The 18,292-nt window shown below is 63.3% G+C and overlaps 5 protein-coding genes across 5 annotated transcripts in view; 4 read left to right on the top strand and 1 right to left on the bottom strand.

Annotated features, from left to right (window-relative positions):
* The first annotated feature begins 6 nt into the window (after positions 1–6).
* On the top strand, positions 7–1,911 carry NOP9 (NOP9 nucleolar protein). Its single transcript, XM_080609287.1, has 7 exons — positions 7–221; positions 324–464; positions 554–661; positions 771–990; positions 1,086–1,191; positions 1,281–1,456; positions 1,631–1,911. Exons 1-7 carry the CDS (start codon positions 48–50, stop codon positions 1,654–1,656), a joined length of 951 nt encoding a protein of 316 aa, XP_080465413.1. The 5' UTR covers positions 7–47; the 3' UTR covers positions 1,657–1,911.
* Positions 1,865–4,932, bottom strand: LOC308187134 (lipid transferase CIDEB-like). The gene is made up of 5 exons (XM_080609288.1): positions 4,540–4,932; positions 4,069–4,192; positions 2,936–3,085; positions 2,675–2,856; positions 1,865–2,233 (listed from the first exon to the last, which is right to left on the bottom strand). Exons 1-5 carry the CDS (start codon positions 4,875–4,877, stop codon positions 2,110–2,112), a joined length of 918 nt encoding a protein of 305 aa, XP_080465414.1. The 5' UTR covers positions 4,878–4,932; the 3' UTR covers positions 1,865–2,109.
* Positions 4,933–5,583: 651 nt separating this feature from the next.
* On the top strand, positions 5,584–10,935 carry METTL17 (methyltransferase like 17). Its single transcript, XM_080609290.1, has 6 exons — positions 5,584–5,938; positions 7,649–7,722; positions 8,343–8,437; positions 10,604–10,672; positions 10,778–10,813; positions 10,904–10,935. The coding sequence occupies exons 1-5, from the start codon at positions 5,858–5,860 to the stop codon at positions 10,789–10,791; spliced, it is 333 nt and encodes a 110-aa protein (XP_080465416.1). The 5' UTR covers positions 5,584–5,857; the 3' UTR covers positions 10,792–10,813; positions 10,904–10,935.
* A 1,066-nt stretch (positions 10,936–12,001) lies between these two features.
* Positions 12,002–12,437, top strand: NOP10 (NOP10 ribonucleoprotein; the record flags this gene model as incomplete). Its single annotated transcript, XM_080609291.1, is given in 3 exon segments — positions 12,002–12,055; positions 12,159–12,176; positions 12,178–12,437. Coding segments are annotated over 3 exon segments (195 nt in total). The 3' UTR covers positions 12,301–12,437.
* A 194-nt stretch (positions 12,438–12,631) lies between these two features.
* LOC308187135 (solute carrier family 12 member 6-like) overlaps positions 12,632–18,292 on the top strand; it is a 29,134-nt gene continuing 23,473 nt past the window's right edge. The window contains exons 1-4 of the mRNA XM_080609289.1: positions 12,632–12,691; positions 15,709–15,920; positions 16,002–16,096; positions 18,086–18,181. Coding sequence (XP_080465415.1) covers positions 15,761–15,920; positions 16,002–16,096; positions 18,086–18,181 — 351 coding nt within the window. The 5' untranslated portion in view covers positions 12,632–12,691; positions 15,709–15,760. The remainder of the gene's footprint in view (positions 12,692–15,708; positions 15,921–16,001; positions 16,097–18,085; positions 18,182–18,292) is intronic.

The following is an 18,292-nucleotide window of genomic DNA, read 5'->3' as shown; positions in this document are numbered from 1 at the left end:
GTTCTAACTGCCTGTCTCTGATTGGCCGCAGCCCGCTGGTGGCAGCAATGCAGGACGCGCAGCGCGGGCGCCTGGTGGAGGCGGTGCTGGCGGCGGCCGGGCCCCAGCGGCTGCGGGACCTCTTCTGGGAGCACCTCCAGGGCCGCCTCGTGGGCGTGGCCAACCACCGGCTGGCCAATCACGGCCTGCAGCGCCTGCTGGACCACGCCCCCTGCGACGTGGTAGGCGGGGCTTAAACCGGGGCGCACCAAGAGGGAGGGGGGGGGGAATGCGCGAAGCTCCGCCCGCTAGTGGGCGGGGCTAACGCTGGCTCCGCCCCCCAGGTGGGGGCAGTGCTGGAGGAGCTGGGCCCCGCCCTGCGGCAGCCCCTGGCGCGGGGGCACCCCGGGGTGCTGACGGCGCTGACGGGCGCCTGCCGCCGCCACCCCCCGCTGCAGCCCCGGGCCCTGCGCCGTGTGCTCGAGGTAAGCCCCGCCCCCTTCCGCCCGAGGCCCCGCCCATCGCCCCGCCCACTCGGCTAAGCCCCGCCCCCTTTTGTGGTCTCGCCCAATAGGCTTTCGACTGCTGGGAGCCGCCCGAGCGCCGCCAGGGCTGCGTGGGGCTGCTGGCTGCCCTGCGGCCCTGGGGGGGCGGGGACAAGGAGCAGGGGGCGGAGCCTGAGGTGAGGGGCGGGGGGGCGGGGTTTCCTGGCTGCTCTGTGTCCCCTGGGTTGATCCCAGTCCCTCCCAGTCCCTCCCAGTGCCTCCCAGTACCCCTTTCTCTCCCCGCAGCCCTCCCTGGGCACCGTGACGCTGCCGGGCTCGCTGCTCCTCCAGCACCTGCTGCACTTCGGGGACCCGGGCCCCGTGCTGGGGGCCCTGGCGGCGCTGCCCCCCGCGGCCCTGGCGGCGCTGGCGCTCAGCCCCCCCGGCAGCCGCGTGTGGGACGCGCTCCTCGCCTCCCCCGCCGTGCCCCCCCCGCGCCCGCCGCCGCCTCCTGCGCAAGCTCAAGGTACCGGCGGCCATCTTGGGGGGCTTTATACCCCCCCTACGATGTCACTTCCTGTTTGGCAGTGGCTTACGGGGGATAACGGGTGGGTTTTCCAGGGCCACTTCCTGTCGCTCGCCTGCCACCGCAACGGCAGCCGCGTCCTCGACGCCATCTTGGCCTCCTCCTCGCCCCGCGCCCGCGCCGCCATCGCCGCCGAGCTGGGTGAGCGCCCCTGGGTGCTCAGCACCCTCCCCCCGCCCCCCAGCGCCCCCAAACGGCCCCGCTAACGCCCCCACCCCCCCCCCCCGCAGCCCCCCAGCGCCCGGCGCTGCTGCGGGACCCCCACGGGCGCGGCGTCGAGCGGCGGCTGCGCCTCCTCCTGCGCCGGCCCCGGCAGTGGCGGCTGGAGGACTGACAGCCAGCGAGTTCCCGCCGCCAGGGGTAGAGCGGCGTCGGGGGCGGAGCTTGGAGGAGCACGAGTACAAAGGTGAGACCATAGAGAGCGGCCACGGGCGGATAGAAAGTCCTTCTGCTTGGCATGGAGATCATAGAGGTGGTGGAGGACTGAGTAGAGCGTCTCCGAAGCTTGGGTGTGGCTTGCACCACTGAGATGTTGGAGGACCGAGGGCTAGAGTGTCACCTCTCTGCACTACAACCATAGAGTTGCTAGAGGACTACCAACCATAGAGCAGCCTGGAGGACCAGTGGCCATAGAGCTCCTGGAGGACCAGTGACCATAGAGCTCCTGGAGGACCAGTGGCCATAGAGCTCCTGGAGGACCAGTGACCATAGAGCTGCTGGAGGACCACCAAACCATAGAGCCGCTGGAGGACTGAGTGCCAGAGAAGACACCTCTAGGCGACGCTCTGGTACCCCATAGCCAAGTCTTGTCTGCTCTGTTTCTATTTCATCTGTATTTTTATAAATTAATCGATTTCTTCACATTTTCACTTTATTTTCACAAGCAGGGGGTGGGGCCAGGCCCGTTGGCTCCTCCCACACCCCCCCCCACCCCTCGGCGGCCATTTGGTGGCTCCCCGTGAGTCTCCCGAGCCACATCGCAGCTCTTTACTGGCGGGCTACTGGGAAGGGGGCGGGGCTACTGGGAAGGGGGCGGGGCTACTGGGAAGGGGGCGGGGCCTAATGCTCATAGGCCCTGCCCCTTTGGGGCGCGCTGTCCAGGAGGCGGCGCAGGAAGGCCGAGAGGTTGAGCAGGCTCTGCCCCACGGCGCGCGTCGTGGCCGCCAGCAGCCGCAGCAGCTCCCTGGGGGGGGGGGTGAGGGGTGAGGGGGGGGCTCGGAGCTGCCCCACGGCGCAGGGGATGGGGAGGGGGGGTCAACAGGGTTGACCCCACAACCAACGGGGCGTTCTGTGGGGCAGAAGAAGACCCCACGGGGTCAACGTTGACCCGAGGAAGCACGAAGAGCTTCTATGGGGCAAGACCTTTCTCCACCCCATTGGGATCTCCATGGGGGGCGTAGTCAATGGGGCCATCCCCACACCCAACGGGGCTTCTTATGGGGCAGGAGAAGACCCCAAAAAGTTGACGCTGACCCAACACCCCCAAGAAACCCTTTTATGGGGCAAAACTTTCTCATCCCCCATTGGGACCTCAACGGGGAGAAGGGTCAACGGGGCCAACCCCATAACCAACGGGGCTTTCTATGGGGCAGGAGAAGATCTTAGGGGGTTATGGGAGACCCACCTCAGCAGGCGCTCGGGGCCCAGCCCCGCCACGTCGCAGCGCAGCCCCCGCACGGCCGCCGTCACCCGCAGCCGCCCCACCAGGTCCCGGGGCCCGGCGCGCGCCAGCGCCACCGTCACCCGCGCCACCTCATCCCCGCCCCGTGCCCCGGGGGGCTCCCACTGCCCCCCGAACGTCACCGCCTGTAATTTTGGGGAGAAAAGCAGAGATTTAAGAGGCGCTGAGCGGGGGGAGGGGAGGTTTTGGGGTTTGCGGACTCACCTTCGGGGGCTCCCAGCGCTGGCCCGGCCCCAAAGCCACGAGGGGGGTGTGGGGCGGCAGCGCCCCAAAGAAGCCCTCGGTGTCCACGGCCGTGCCGTCCTCCGCCAGCACCAGCTCCACCGGCAGGGGCAGGCCCAGCGCCTCCGCTGCCTGCCCCGGGGGGGGGGTTAAGGGGTCGGGGGGGGCAGTTATGGGGTCAACGAGGCAGTTATGGGGTTGTGGGGGGCAGCTATGGGGTCTTACGGGGTCACTTGGTTGTGTTGTGGGGTCAATTATGGAACCTAAATTCAATTCGGGGGCAATTAGGGGGGCTCCCAAGGGGCAATTGCGGGTCTTGGGGGCAATTATGGGGTCGTGAGGGCAGTTATGGGTTCATGGGGGGTAATTATCGGGTGATTTTGTTGGGTTGCGGGGTCAATTACGGGGTCTGAGTGTGATTTGGGGGCATTCGGGGGCTCCCAAGGGGCAATTTTGGGTCCCGGGGGGTAATTATGGGCTTTGGGGCAATTACAGGTCTTGGGGGTAATTATAGGTTCGGGGGGCAGTTTTATGGGGTCTCAAGTGACAATTGTGGGTCTTGGGGGTAATTAGAGGGGATCTTGGGGTTAATTAGAGGGGGTCTTGGGGTTAATTAGAGGGGGTCTTGGGGGTAATTAGGGTGCTCCCAAGGGGGCAATTACAGCTCTTGGGGGCAATTTAGGGGGTCCGAAGGGGGCAATTATGAGTCTTGAGAGTAATTAGGGGAAGTTTTGGGGCAATTGCGGGTCTTGGGGGCAATTATGGGATGTCCCAAGGGCGCAACTGATAGTCTGGGGGGGCAATTATGGGGTGTCGGGGGGCAATTGGGGGTCTTTGGGGCAATTATGGGGGGCAGATAGGGATCTTGAGGGGATCCCAGGGGGGCAACTGCGGCTCTTGCGGGTAATTATGTGGAATATTGGGGGCAATTAGGGGTCTGGGGGGCAATTAGGGGTCCTGGGGGCAATTATGGTGGATCTTGGGGGCAATTAGGGGGCTCCCAAGGGGGCAATTAGTACTCTTGAGGGCAATTATTGGCAATTAAAGACCGTGGGGGTAATTAGGGGGTCCCCGGGGGCAATCAGGGGGTCCCCGGAGGCGGTTGCGTCCCTCACCTGCCCCCGCAGCTCCTCCAGGCCGGCCGCCAGCACCCCCCGGGGCCGCCCCCGGCGGTGGTCGCACACCCAAAATGGCCGCGGGGGCGGGGCCGGGGCGGGCCAGGCCCTGCGGGCCACCGTCCTGGAGGGGGCGGGGCGAGAGACAAGCCACGCCTTCAAGATGGCCGCCTCCAGCAGGGCGCCGCCATCAACATGGCAGCCCCCGTCGGCACGCCGCCTCCCGCTCAAAATGGCGGCCCCCCATCAACCTCCCGCCTCCCGCCCAAGATGGCGGCCCCCGCCCAAGATGGCGGCCCCCGCCCAAGATGGCGGCCCCCGCCCAAGATGGCGGCCCCCGCCCAAGATGGCGGCCCCCACCCAAGATGGCGGCCCCCGCCCAAGATGGCGGCGCCCGTCTCGCTTCAAAACCAAGATGGCGCTGCCCACGCCCTCCCCCGCCGCTCCCACAGGCCCCCTCCCCGCGCTCACCGCAGCACGTCCATAGCTTGGGGGTCCCGGGGGGGTCCCGGGGGGTCCCGGGGGGGTCCCGGAGGGTCCCGGGAGGGGGTTCCCGGTTGCGGCCGGGCCCGCGCTGGGCACTGCGGGCGGTGAGGCCTCGGGCGGGCTCCGGGGCCAACTGCGAGGGCTGGGGGCGGGGCGCGTTTAAGAGCGGAGCGAGCAGCCAATCGGAGGCGCGCATGCAAATGAAGGCGGAGCGCCAGCCAATCCGCTGCTGGCAGGGTTCGAAAGGGCGGGGGGGGGGGGATGGCAGCGCGCCGCGCCCCTCTCCCCGCCGCCCGCCAATCACGGCCCTTCTCCCTTCCCATTGGCTGCGCCGCCTGAGGTGGGCGGGAGCCAAGATGGCGGCGCCCATGGCGGCGCGGCGGCTGCTGCGGGCCCCGTGGGGCGCGCGGGGGGCAGCGGGGCGCAAGGCACGGCGGGAAGGGGGCGGGGCCTGGGGGGGGCCCTATGGGGGGGGCCCTATAGGGTCTATGGGGGCCCTATGGGGGGATCTGGGGGGGGTTGAGGGGTCCCTATAGGGCCTATAAGGGTCTGGGGGGTCCCTATGGGGCTCTGGGGGGGTCCCTATAGGGCCCATAGGCGCCCTTATAGGGTCCCTATGGGGCTCTGAGGGTCCCTATGGGGCCAATGGGGTCTCTATAGGGTCTATGGGGGCCCCTTGGGGGGCTCTGGGGGTCCCTATAGGGCACTGGGGGGGTTGGGGGGTCCCTATGGGGCTCTGGGGGGGTCTCTGTAGGGCCTGGGGGGGGCCCTATAGGGTCCCTGTGGGGATCTGGGGGGCCTGGGGGGGTCCCTATAGGGCCTGGGGGGGTCCCTATAGGGCCCATAGGCGCCCTTATAGGGTCCCTATGGGGCTCTGAGGGTCCCTATGGGGCCTATGGGGTCTCTATAGGGTCTATGGGGGTCCCTTGGGGGGCTCTGGGGGTCCCTATAGGGCACTGGGGGGGTTGGGGGGTCCCTATGGGGCTCTGGGGGGGCCCTATAGGGTCCCTGTGGGGATCTGGGGGGCTTGGGGGGTCCCTATAGGGCCTGGGGGGGTCCCTATACGGTCCCTATGGGGCTTTGGGGGGCCTATGAAGCTCTGCGGGGTCCCTATGGGGCTCTGGGGTGTCTCTATAGGGCCTGAGGGGGGTCCTTACAGAGCCTATGGGGGTCCCTACAGGGTTTGGGGGGCCTTTATAGGGCCTGGCGGGGGGGGCTTTAAAGGGCTCAGGGGGGTCCCCAGGGGGTCCCTATGATTCTATAGGGCCCGGGCCCCCACCCCGCTGACCCCCGTCTCTGCAGCATGCGGGGGCCGTGCAGCCCGGGGCCCTGCAGCTGCCCCCGGCCCTGGTGCGGGCGGCGAAGATCCTGCTGCAGGAGGGAGGTATGGGGGCTATAGGGGCCTACGGGGGGCTCGGGGGGGGGGCTGTAGGGGGTCTTTGGGGGGCTGTAGGGGGGTTATAGGGACTGTCGGGGGGGTTGTAGGGGATTATAGGGGAGTTATAGGGGGGCTATAGGGGATCTATAGGGGATCTGTAGGGGCTATAGGGTGGTTATAGGGGCTGGGGGGGCCTATAGGGGCTCTATAGGGGATCTATAGGGGTTATAAGGGATCTATAGGGGCCTTATAGGGGCTATAGGGGCCATATAGGTGTTATAAGGGATCTATAGGGGCCTTATAGGGGCTATAGGGGCCATATAGGTGTTATAAGGGATCTATAGGGGCCTTATAGGGGCTATAGGCGCCATATAGGTGTTATAAGGGATCTATAGGGGCCACGCAGGGGTTTTAGAGGATTTTTAGGGGCCATATAGGGGATCTAGGGGATCTGTAGGGGCCATACAGGGGCGGTGGGGGATCTATAGGGGATCTATAGGGGCTGCAGGGCTGTGCTGACCCCCCTTTCCCCCCCCCCCCCCCTCGTAGGCTGGAGCCGGGCGCAGGCGGAGGCGCTGAGGCTGCGGCTGTGGGGGCGGCGCCCCCCCGGTGAGCCAGGCGGTGACGTCATCGGGGGGTGGTGATGATGTCATCGGGGGGTGATGACGTCATCGAGGGGTTGATGACGTCACAGCGACCCCCCCCCCCCATACACGTGTATATGTCCCCAGGGGCTCCGGGAGCGAGGAAGCGGAGCCGGAGCCCGGAGCCCGAAGTGAGGTGCCCGGGGGGCCCTATAGGGGTGGGAGGGGGGCCCTATAGAGACCTAGGGGGGTTTTGGGGTACTGCAGGGGGTCTCTGGGGCCCTATAGAGGGTCTGGGGAGTCCTATAGGGGGCTTGGGGGCCCTATAGGGGGACCTAGGGGGGCCTAAAGGGGTCTGCGGGGCCCTACAGTGGGTCACTGGGGGCCTATATGGGGTCTGTGGGGTCCTATAGGGAGCCTGGGAAGCCCTACGAAGGGTTTTGGAGTCCTATAGAGGCCTTACAGGGGGTCTACGGGATCCTATACGGCGTCGCTGGGGGTCCTATAGGGGGTCTGGGGGGCCCTATGGAGGGTTTTGGGGTCCTATAGAGACCCTGTAGGGGGTCCTATAGGGGGTTTGGAGGCCCTATGGGGGGGGGTTGGGAGCCCTATAGGGGTCTGTGAGGTGCTATAGGGGGGCTTGAGGTCGTATAGGGGGTCTGTGGGACCCTATAAAGGCCCTATAGTGGGGTTTTGGGGTCCTGTAGGGGGTCACTGGGGTCCTATGGGGGGGGGGGGATCCTATAGGGGATCTCTGGGGTCCTGTAGGGGTTTGAGGGGTCCTATAGAGGCCCTATAGGGGGTTTGGGGTCGCTATGGGGGGTCTCTGGGGCCCTATAGGGGGTCCGTGGGGCCCTATAGGAGCCATGTGGGGGGGGGGTTTGGGGCCCTATAGGGGCGTGTGGGGCCCGGTGAGGCCCTATAGCCCCCATAGGCACCCCTATAGGGTCCCCCTCTGCCCCCAGGGAGACGGCGGAGGCGGCGCGGAGCTACCTGGCGGCTCGCCTGGCGCGGGACTACGCGGCCGCGGGGCGGGCGCTCGGCGAGGTGGGGGCGGTTTCGGGGGGATTTTGGGGCGTTTTGGGGTTTTTTGGGGGCTGACCCCCCCCTCGCCCCCCCTCCCCCCCCCCAGATCCGGGCGCGCGCCCCCGACTTCGCCCCCAGGACCCTGCTGGACGTTGGCTCCGGGCTGGGCACCGCGTGCTGGTGAGGGGACTATAGGGGATCTATAGGGGCTTGGGGGGGGTCTATAGGGGTCCATAGGGGGTCTATAGGGGCTGGGGGGGTCTATAGGGGTCCATAGGGGGGTCTATAGGGGCTGGGGGGTCCCCTATAGGGGTCCGGGGAGGGGTCTGAGGGGTCCCCTATGGGGGTTTGGGGGGCCTGTATGGGGTCTATAGGGGCTGGAGGTCCCCTATATGGTCTGGGGGGGGTCTATAGGGGTGTAGGACGCCCCATGTAGGGTCTGGGGGTGGTGTCTATAGGGTCTGTAAGGGGCTTATAGGGGTCTGAGGGGGTTCTGTAGCGCCTGTGGTGTCCCATATAGGGTTAGTTGGGGGGTCTATAGGGTCTGGGGGGTGTCTATAGGGTCCATAAAGGGTTTATAGGGTCTGGGGGTGTCCCCTATAGAGGGCTGGGGGGCTTATAGAGGATTTATAGGGTATCTATAGGGTCTGGGGTTTCTCCTATAGGGTCTAGGGGATCCCCTATAGAGCCCGGGGGGGGGTATATTGGGTTTTGGGGGGGTCTGGGGGTTCCCTATAGGGTCTGCGGGGGGGTCTATATGGTCTGGGGGGGGGGTATCTATAGGCTCTGGCCCCCTATAGGGCGGCGCAGGGCGTGTGGGGCCGCAGCCTGCAGCAGTTCGTGTGCGTGGAGCCCAGCGGAGCCATGAGGGAGCTGGCCGAGCGCCTGCGCCACGGTACGGGCAGGGTTTTGGGGCGATTTCGGGCGGTTTGGGGCAATTTGGGGGGACTTGGGGGGATTGGGGGCGGTTTTGGGGGGATTTGGGGCGGTTTGGGGGGATTTGGGGCGATTTTGGGGGGATTTGGGGCGATTTTGGGGGGGATTTGGGGCAATTTTTGCGGGATTGGGGGGCAATTCAGGGGGGTTTGGGGCAATTTTGGGTTGCTATAGGGGATTTGGGGTGATTTTGTGGGGATTTGGGGCCATTCAGGGTCACTGTGGGGGATTTGGGGCGATTTGGGGGGGATTTGGGGCGATTTTGGGGGGGATTTGGGGCGATTTTTGCGGGATTGGGGGGCAATTTAGGGGGGTTTGGGGCAATTCGGGGTCACTGTGGGGGGTTTGGGGCGATTTTGGGGGGATTTGGGGCAATTCAGGGTCGCTATGGGGGATTTGGGGCGATTTTGTGGGGATTTGGGGCAATTCAGGGTCGCTACAGGGGATTTGGGGCGATTTTGTGGGGATTTGGGGCAATTCAGGGTCACTGTAGTGGATTTGGGCGATTTTGTGGGGATTTGGGGCAATTTTGGGGTCGCTATAGGGGATTTGGGCGATTTTGTGGGGATTTGGGGCCATTCAGGGTCACTGTGGGGGATTTGGGGCGATTTTGTGAGGATTTGGGGCAATTCGGGGTCACTGTGGGGGATTTGGGGCGATTTTGTGGGGATTTGGGGCGATTTTGTGGGGATTTGGGGCGATTTTGTGGGGATTTGGGGCGATTTTGTGGGGATTTGGGGCGATTTTGTGGGGATTTGGGGCAATTCAGGGTCGCTACGGGGGGTTTGGGGCGATTTTGTGGGGTTTTGGGGCAATTCAGGGTCGCTGTGGGGGATTTGGGGCCATTTTGCGGGGATTTGGGGCAATTTTGGGGGATTTTGGGGCAAGTTAAGGTTGCTATGCAGGATTTGAGGGGATTTGGGCCCTTTTGGGGGGGATTTGGGCCCTTTTGGGGGGGATTTGGGCCCGATTTGGGCCCTTTTGGGGGGGATTTGGGCCGTTTTGGGGCCCTTTAGGGTCATTTTGGGGCCCTTAGGGGGCGGGGCCACCAGGCCCTGACCCCCCCGTTCGCCCCGCCCCCAGGGGGCGGAGCCACGCCAGGCCCCGCCCACTTCGGCCCCGCCTTCCTCCGCCCCCTGCTCCACCCCGGCCCTCAGGTGAGCCCCTCCCCTCGGGGGGGCGGGGCCCCCGCTTGGCCCCGCCCCCCTCCTCCAAGCCACGCCCCCCCCTCCCCCCTTTGGCCCCGCCCCCTCCCTGCTGCCCCCTGCCCCGATTGGCCACGCCCCGTGACCACGCCCCCCTTCTCTTGGCCCCGCCCCCCCAGGCCCGCTGGGAGCTCGTGATTGGTCAGCAGCGCCCTGGGGGGGCTGCGGGGGCGGGGCCAGCGGGCCCGGGCCCTGCGGGGGCTGTGGGGGAGGACGGGGGGGCGTCCTGGTGAGTGGGGGGCGGGGGGGGGGGTGGGTGGGTTTTGTGGGGGAATTCGGGGGATTTTGGGGTCCGGGGGGGGATGGGGGTGGGCCGGGGGGGCTGGGGGGGGGTTGGGGGAGGGATTTTGGGGGGGGTAAGGGGGGATTTGGGAGCATTTGGGGGGATTTGGGGGGGATTAAAGGGGGCTTTGGGGGGGGTCTGGGGAGGATTTGGGGGGATTTCGGGGGCATTTTGGGGGGATTTGGGGGCATTTTGGGGGGGATTTGGGGGGATTAAAGGGGGGCTTTGGGGGGGTCTGGGGAGGATTTGGGGGCATTTTGGGGGGATTTGGGGGCATTTTGGGGGGATTTGGGGGCATTTTGGGGGGATTTGGGGGGCATTTCGGGGGGATTTGGGGGCATTTCAGGGGGCTGGGGGGGCATTTGGGGGGGCTGGGGGGATTTCGGGGGGGCTTGGGGTCATTTGGGGGGGGGTTGGGGGATTTGGGGACATTTTGGGGGGTTTGGGGGGGATTTGGGGGGGGGGTTTTGGGGTCATTTGGGGGGTTTGGGGGGGTTTTGGGGGGATTTTGGGGGGTTTTGGGGTCATTTGGGGGGATTTGGGGACATTTTGGGGGGTTTGGGGGTCACTTGGGGGGATTTTGGGGGGGGTTTGGGTCACATGGGGGGGGTCCATAGGTTGCCCCCCCCCCCCCCAGGTGCTGCTGGAGAACGGGACCCGCGCCGGGCACCAGGCGCTGATGGAGGCACGGGAGGAGCTGCTGCAGGTGGGTGACGTCATCGGTGACGTCATCGGTGACGTCATCGGCCCCCACTGACGTCATCGATGACATCGCCGACCCCTTTTATCCCACCCCTCTCAAAAAAAAAAGGGACCCGACGCTGACGCCGTGGAGATCTTCGCCCCGGTGAGCGCCCCCAGAATGTCCCCAGTCCCTCCCAGTCCCTCCCAGTTCCCCCAAGTATCCCCCAGTCCCCTTCCCCCCATGTGTCCGCAGTGTCCCCACCGCCTGCCCTGTCCCCGGCTGAGCCAGGGCCGGGCCTGCGCCTTTCGCCCAGAGCTTCTGGCCCCTGCCGCTGTCGGGGGTGAGCACTGGGATATACTGGGATGGGCTGGGATATACTGGGGGTGCACTGGGATATACTGGGGTGAGCTGGGGGGGGCGCTGGGATGGACTTGGGGGGCACTGGTACATCCTGGGGGGACACTAGGATGGACTGGGGGGCCACTGGGAGATACTGGGATGTACTGAGGGGGCACTGGGATGTATTGCGGTGGACACTGGGACGTACTGGGACATACTGGTTTGTACTGGGACACGCATTGCTTCCCCCACTGTAGAACCCCGCAGCCCCCGAGCGGGAACTGGTGGCCTTCCTGGTGGTGCGGAGGCTCGGGAGCTCGATGACGTCATCAGAAGACCCCCGTGACGTCATCGCCGGGCCCTGTGACGTCATCGCCGGACCCGATGACGTCATCACCGGACCCGATGACGTCACCGCCGGGGGGCTGGGGCCCGGGTGACCGCCTCCGTCCGCCCCCGCCCCCGCCACGTCTCCCTGTCCCTCTGCTGCCCGGACGGGGCCCAGCGGCGCCTGGTGGTGACGGCGGCCCGGCACGGCCGGTAGGCGGGGTGTGATGTCATCGGTGACGTCATAACGCCAAGGGACACGCCCGCTTATGACATCGTCCCACAGGTCCCTCTACCGCCAGGCCCGCACCAGCCGCTGGGGCGACCTCCTGCCCTTCCCCGGAGAAGGGGTGGCAGCCAATGGGAGGGGAGAAGGGCGGTGACGACATTCTGGTGAGTGACGTCATCCTGCGTGACGTCACCCCCCAATGAGAAGCGTGAGGGTGCTGAGCCGCTTGGGGACTACAACTCCCGGCAGCCTTTGCGCGCCCCAGCACGCGTGCGCAGTCGGGCCGCCGGGGACTACAACTCCCAGCAGCCTTTGCGCGCCCAGCACGCGTGCGCAGTCGGGCCGCCGGGGACTACAACTCCCAGCAGCCTTTGCGGCCGCGCGCGCATGCGCCGCCGCCCCCACTTCCGCTTCCTCTTTCTTCTTCCCCCCCCTCTCTCCCCGTTGCCGCCGCCATGTTCCTGCAGTGCTACTACAACGAGCGCGGCGAGCGCGTCTACACCCTCAAGGTACCGGGGGGAACCGGGAGGGGCTCCGGGGGGGAACCGGGAGGGATCCGGGGGGGCTCCGCGGCCCGTTCCCGGCCTCACGCCCCCCCCGCTGTCCCCGCAGAAGCTGTCCCCCGCCGGCACCCCCGACGTTCTCGGCGCACCCTGCCCGCTTCTCTCCCGACGACCGCTTCTCCCGGCACCGCCTGGTCCTCAAGCGCCGCTTCGGCGTCCTGCTCACCCAGCAGCCCCGGCCGCTGCTCTGAGCCGGCCACCGGGAGCGGCTCCGGGAGCTCCCCCCCCCCCACCCCCCCCCCGACGGCGGGGACCCCGGCGCTAGGACCCGGCGGAGCCCCACGAGGCGCCGCCGCCGTTTCCATTCAATAAAATGAGTTTTTCCCAGGCTGCGCCCACGTGGTCTACGGGGGGGGGGGGCGTGGCTTCCGGCAGGCCACGCCCCCTCCGCTCGGCGCCGCCCAATCAGCGCTTCCCATTGGCCGCGCTTCCCATTGGCCGCGCCCCTGCGGCACCCCCGCCCCTGCCGCAGCGGGCAGCGGGGGGCGTGGCCCTCGCCGCCTCAAGCCCCGCCCCCCTCCCGCTGCCTCATCCCCTCCTGTCAGCGGCGGCCCCGAAATCGGCGCTTTTCGGCCCAAAACCGTACGCTACGGGGGGAGGGGGGGGGGCGGGGGGAGGGAAGGAGAAGGGGTTGGGCCCCGTTAGGGGGGGGCGCTTGGGATTGGAATGAGGGGGGTTCGGGCCCGGAATTCTGCCTTTTGGACCCAAATTCGGGGCGGGCTCGGACCCAAAATTGCGTCTTTTTGGACCCAAAAAGGGGAGGTTTGGACCTAAAGTTGTGGGGTTTGGGCCCAAACTGGGAGGTTCGGGGGACGGGAAGGGGGTTGGGCTTGCAGTCAGGGAGGTCGGCCCCAAAATAACCCTTCCTCTACCCCGGTTGTGGCGCCGTGGGTGGGGCGGGCCCCAAAACGGTGCGTTTTTGCCCCAAAATGCAGTATGACGAGGCCCTGAAGAGGGGTTGGGGTGCTGGGAGGGGGGTGTCAGATGCCAAAACGCCAGTTTTTCACCCCAAAAAGGCCACACCGGGTGCTGCAGGGAGGGGCGGGCATCTCCCCGGGGGGGGTCAGTACCCAAAATTGTGGTTTTTCCCCCCAAAACAGCGTTGTTCTCCCCAGACAAAACGCTCAGTTTTTTTTTCCTTAAAAGCGTGGTTTTTATTTCAAAATCGTTGTTTGTGGGTGTGGTTTAAAACTTTTTGTCCTTAAATTCCTTAATTTTTTTAGGAAGGATTATTTTTCCTCGAGTTTTTTCTCTCAAACAGGAGCTTTCCTCCCTCAAAATGTTCTCTTTTTTTCTCCCTCAAAAAGGGCATTTTGCTCCCCAAAAGAGCGTTTTTCTCCTCAAAACCTGATGTTTTTCCCTCAAGCTGGGGCCTTTTTCCTCAAAAACTGACATTTTACCTCAAAACTTTGGCTTTTCCCCTCCAAACTGGGCCCTTCTCCTCAGAAACTGACATTTTCCCTCAAAATTGGGCCTTTTTCCTGAAAAACGACTTTCTCCGCTCAAAAACTGACATTTTTCCCCTCCAAATTGGGTCCTTTTCCCTCAAAACTGGCATTTTCTTCCCAGAACTGGTGCCTTTTTCCTCAAAATATGACATTTTTCCTCAAAACTGGGCCCTTTCCCTTCAAAAACTGACATTTTCCTTCAAAACCTGACTTTTTCTTCAAAAACTGACATTTTCCCCTCCAAATTGGGGCCTTTTCCCTCAAAAACTGACATCTTCCCCTTGAAAACTGACATTTTCCTCCCTAAACTGGCATATTTCCCTCAAAATCTGAGTTTTTTCTCTCAAAAGCTGACGTTTTCTTCCCCAAACTGGGCCCTTTCCCCTCAAAAACTGACATTTTCTCTCAAAACTGGGCCCTTTCCCCTCAAAAAAACTGTCATTTTCCCTCAAAACTGGGCTTTTCTCCTCAAAAACTGTCGTTTTTCCCTGAAAAACTGACATTTTTCTCACAGAACAGGGTCTTTTCTCCTCAAAACCGGGCCCTTTCCCCTCAAAAACTGACTTTTCCCCCTCAAAAACTGACATCTTCCCCTCCAAATCGGGGCCTTTTCCCTCAAAAACTGACATTTTTCCCTCAAAACTGACATTTTTCCCTCAAAACTGGGCCCTGTCTCCTCAAAAACTGACATTTTTCCCTCTAAATTGGGTCTTTTTCGTCAAAAACTGACATTTTTCCCTCAAAACCTGTCATTTACCCCTCCAAATTGGGTCTACTTCCCTCAAAAGTGACATTTTTCCCTCAAAACTGACATTTTTCCCTCAAAACTGGGCCCTTTCTCCTCAAAAACTGACATTTTTCCCTCTAAATGGGGTCTTTTTTGTCAAAAACTGACATTTTTCCCTCAAAACTGACATTTTTCCCTCAAAACTGGGCCCTGTCTCCTCAAAAACTGACATTTTTCCCTCTAAATGGGGTCTTTTTCGTCAAAAACTGACATTTTTCCCTCAAAACCCGTCATTTACCCCTCCAAATTGGGTCTACTTCCCTCAAAAGTGACATTTTCCCCTCAAAACTGACATTTTTCCCTCAAAACTGACTTTTTTCCCTCTAAATTGGGTCTTTTTCGTCAAAAACCAACATTTTCCCCTCAAAACCCGTCATTTACCCCTCCAAATTGGGTCTGCTTCCCTTGAAAGTGACATTTTCCCCTCAAAACTGACATTTTTCCCTCTAAATGGGATCTTTTTTGTCAAAAACCGACATTTTTCCCTCAAAACCTGTCATTTACCCCTCCAAATTGGGTCTACTTCCCTCAAAACTGACATTTTTCCCTCAAAACTGACATTTTTCCCTCAAAACTGACATTTTTCCCTCAAAACTGGGCCCTTTCTCCTCAAAAACTGACATTTTTCCCTCTAAATGGGGTCTTTTTTGTCAAAAACTGACATTTTTCCCTCAAAACTGACATTTTTCCCTCAAAACTGGGCCCTGGCTCCTCAAAAACTGACATTTTTCCCTCTAAATGGGGTCTTTTTCGTCAAAAACCGACATTTTTCCCTCAAAACCCGTCATTTACCCCTCCAAATTGGGTCTACTTCCCTCAAAAGTGACATTTTTCCCTCAAAACTGACATTTTTCCCTCAAAACTGACTTTTTTCCCTCTAAATTGGGTCTTTTTCGTCAAAAACCAACATTTTCCCCTCAAAACCCGTCATTTACCCCTCCAAATTGGGTCTGCTTCCCTTGAAAGTGACATTTTCCCCTCAAAACTGATATTTTTCCCTCTAAATTGGGTCTATTTTGTCAAAAACTGACATTTTTCCCTCAAAACCTGTCATTTACCCCTCCAAATTGGGTCTACTTCCCTCAAAAGTGACATTTTCCCCTCAAAACTGACATTTTCCCCTCAAAACTGACATTTTTCCCTCTAAATTGGGTCTTTTTCGTCAAAACCCGACATTTTCCCCTCAAAACCCGTCATTTACCCCTCCAAATCGGGTCTGCTTCCCTCAAAAGTGACATTTTCCCCTCAAAACCGACATTTTTCTCCCAAAACCCGTCCCTTTCCCCTCAAAAACTGACGTTCCCCTCCTTTCTTCGCCCTTTTCTCCCCAAACCCCCCTTCCCCCCCCTTTTATACCCCCCCAGGCCGCCGTGGCCCCGCCCCCCCGGCCGTGACCCCGCCCACCCGCCGGTCGCCATGGCAGCGGCGGTGCGCTTCGTGGTGACGCCCAGCCGGGGGGGGGGAGGCGTCCGAGAGCAGCCCCGAGCCCCCCTCGGCCTCCAGCTCCCGCCCCCCCCCCTTCCGACAGCAGCCCCAGCCCCAGCGAGGCCTCGGCCCCCCCCCCGCGCCGAGCGTGGTACGGCCCGCGGGGGGGCGGGGCCGGGGGGCGGGGCTTGAGGGAGGGGGCGTGGCCTCGCTCATCCCAGCCACCCCATAGGCCACGCCCCCCCGCCGCCTGGCCACGCCCCCTCCGGAGGCCACGCCCCCTCCGGAGGCCACGCCCCCTGCGACCCCAGCCTGGCGCTGTTCGAGGTGAGCGGCCCCTCCCCCCCCTAAAATGGGCCCGCGGCCCCCAAAATCGGGGCTTCTCAGCCCAAAACGGGGGTTCCTGACCCCAAAATGCCCCGTGACCCTATAAGACCCCCTGACCCTAAAACGGTCCATGGCCCTAAAGGACCCCCTGACCCTATAAACCCCCTGACCCTATAACCGACCCCGTGACCCTATAACCCCCCCGTGACCCTATAACCCCCCGTGACCCTATAACCCCCCGACCCTATAACCGACCCCATGACCCCATAAACCCCCCGACCCTATAACCGACCCCACGACCCTATAACCCCCCCGTGACCCCATAACCCCCTGTGACCCCTATAACCCCCCCCCGTGACCCCATAACCCCCCCTGTGACCCTATAACCCCCCCGTGACCCTATAACCCCCCCATGACCCTATAAACCCCCCCGTGACCCTATAACCCCCCCTGTGACCCTATAACCCCCCCCATGACCCCATAACCCCCCCTGTGACCCTATAACCCCCCCCATGACCCTATAACCCCCCCGTGACCCCATAAACCCCCCGACCCTATAACCGCCCCCATGACCCTATAACCCCCCCTGTAACCCTATAACCCGCCCGTGACCCTATAACCCCCCCCGTGACCCTATAACCCCCCCGTGACCCTATAACCCCCCCCGTGACCCTATAACCCCCCCCGTGACCCCATAACCCCCCCTGTGACCCTATAACCCACCCCGTGACCCTATAACCCCCCCGTGACCCTATAACCCCCCCCCGTGACCCTATAACCCACCCCGTGACCCCATAACCCCCCCTGTGACCCTATAACCCCCCCCGTGACCCTATAACCCCCCCCGTGACCCTATAACCCGCCCGTGACCCTATAACCCCCCCGTGACCCCATAACCCCCCCCGTGACCCCATAACCCCCCCCGTGACCCCATAACCCCCCCCGTGACCCTATAACCCCCTCGACCCTATAAACCCTCCCCGTGACCCTATAACCCCCCCGTGACCCTATAACCCCCCCCGTGACCCCATAAACCCCCCGACCCTATAACTGCCCCCGTGACCCCATAAACCCCCCTGACCCTATAACCGCCCCCGTGACCCTATAACCCCCCGACCCTATAACCCCCCCCGTGACCCTATAACCCCCCCGTGACCCCATGAACCCCCCGACCCTATAACCGACCCCGTGACCCTATAACCGACCCCGTGACCCTATAACCCCCCCGACCCTACAACCGACCCCATGACCCCATAACCCCCCCGTGACCCTATAACCCCCCCGTGACCCTATAACCCCCCCCGACCCTATAACCCCCCCGTGACCCTATAACCCCCCCGTGACCCTATAACCCCCCCGTGACCCTATAACCCCCCCCCAGTGACCCTATAACCCCCCCGTGACCCTATAACCCCCCCCGTGACCCTATAACCCCCCCCCGTGACCCTATAACCCCCCCCGTGACCCCATAACGCCCCCCGTGACCCCATAACCCCCCCCGTGACCCCATAACCCCCCCCCGTGACCCTATAACCGCCCCCGTGACCCCATAACCCCCCCCGTGACCCCATAACCCCCCCGACCCTATAACCGACCCCCGTGACCCTATAACCCCCCCCGTGACCCTATAACCCCCCCCGTGACCCCATAAACCCCCCCGACCCTATAACCGACCCCGTGACCCTATAAGACCCCCTGACCCCAAAGCGGTCCCTGACCGTAAAAGAGTTCCTGACCCTAGAACAGCCCCTGACCCCATAACCCCCCCGTGACCCCATAACCCCCCGTGACCCCATAACCCCCCGTGACCCCATAACCCCCCGTGACCCCATAACCCCCCCGTGACCCCATAACCCCCCGTGACCCCATAACCCCCCGTGACCCTATAACCCCCCCGTGACCCCGTAACCCCCCCGACCCTATAACCGACCCCGTGACCCCGTAACCCCCCCGACCCTACAACCGACCCCACACCCTCCGGGGCCGCAGGAGGAGCTGGCCGCCCGGCCCCGCGTCCCGGCCCTGCTGCGCCGCATCGCCGCCTACAGCAGCCTGGGGCCCGACAGCGAGCTGGGGCCCGGCCCGGTGAGACCCTATAAGGGGCCCTATAGCGGGGCGGCCCTATAAATGGCCCTATAAAGGGGGGGGGGAAGGGACCCCATAAAGGGGAGACCCTATAAGGGGAGACCCTATAAC

Source organism: Anser brachyrhynchus, assembly GCF_964034855.1.
Source record: "Anser brachyrhynchus genome assembly, contig: SCAFFOLD_514, whole genome shotgun sequence".
NCBI lineage: Eukaryota > Metazoa > Chordata > Aves > Anseriformes > Anatidae > Anser > Anser brachyrhynchus.
The sequence above is the reverse complement of the archived record's forward strand: the minus strand, read 5'-3'. Positions and strand labels throughout refer to the sequence as shown.

Bases quoted from the DNA above. Each gene is read 5' to 3' on its own strand.
- NOP9 (XM_080609287.1), top strand. From the start codon at position 48: ATGCAGGACGCGCAGCGCGGGCGCCTGGTGGAGGCGGTGCTGGCGGCG. The intron at 465-553 runs GTAAGCCCCGCC...CTCGCCCAATAG, and splicing joins CCCTGCGCCGTGTGCTCGAG to GCTTTCGACTGCTGGGAGCC. The intron at 1,457-1,630 runs GTGAGACCATAG...CTACAACCATAG, and splicing joins GGAGGAGCACGAGTACAAAG to AGTTGCTAGAGGACTACCAA.
- LOC308187134 (XM_080609288.1), bottom strand. From the start codon at position 4,877: ATGGGAAGGGAGAAGGGCCGTGATTGGCGGGCGGCGGGGAGAGGGGCG. The intron at 2,857-2,935 runs GTGAGTCCGCAA...CCAAAATTACAG, and splicing joins AGCGCTGGGAGCCCCCGAAG to GCGGTGACGTTCGGGGGGCA. The intron at 2,234-2,674 runs GTGGGTCTCCCA...CCCCCCCCCCAG, and splicing joins GGCCCCGAGCGCCTGCTGAG to GGAGCTGCTGCGGCTGCTGG.
- METTL17 (XM_080609290.1), top strand. From the start codon at position 5,858: ATGCGGGGGCCGTGCAGCCCGGGGCCCTGCAGCTGCCCCCGGCCCTGG. The intron at 7,723-8,342 runs GTGAGGGGACTA...GGCCCCCTATAG, and splicing joins GGGCTGGGCACCGCGTGCTG to GGCGGCGCAGGGCGTGTGGG. The intron at 8,438-10,603 runs GTACGGGCAGGG...CCCCCCCCCCAG, and splicing joins GGCCGAGCGCCTGCGCCACG to GTGCTGCTGGAGAACGGGAC.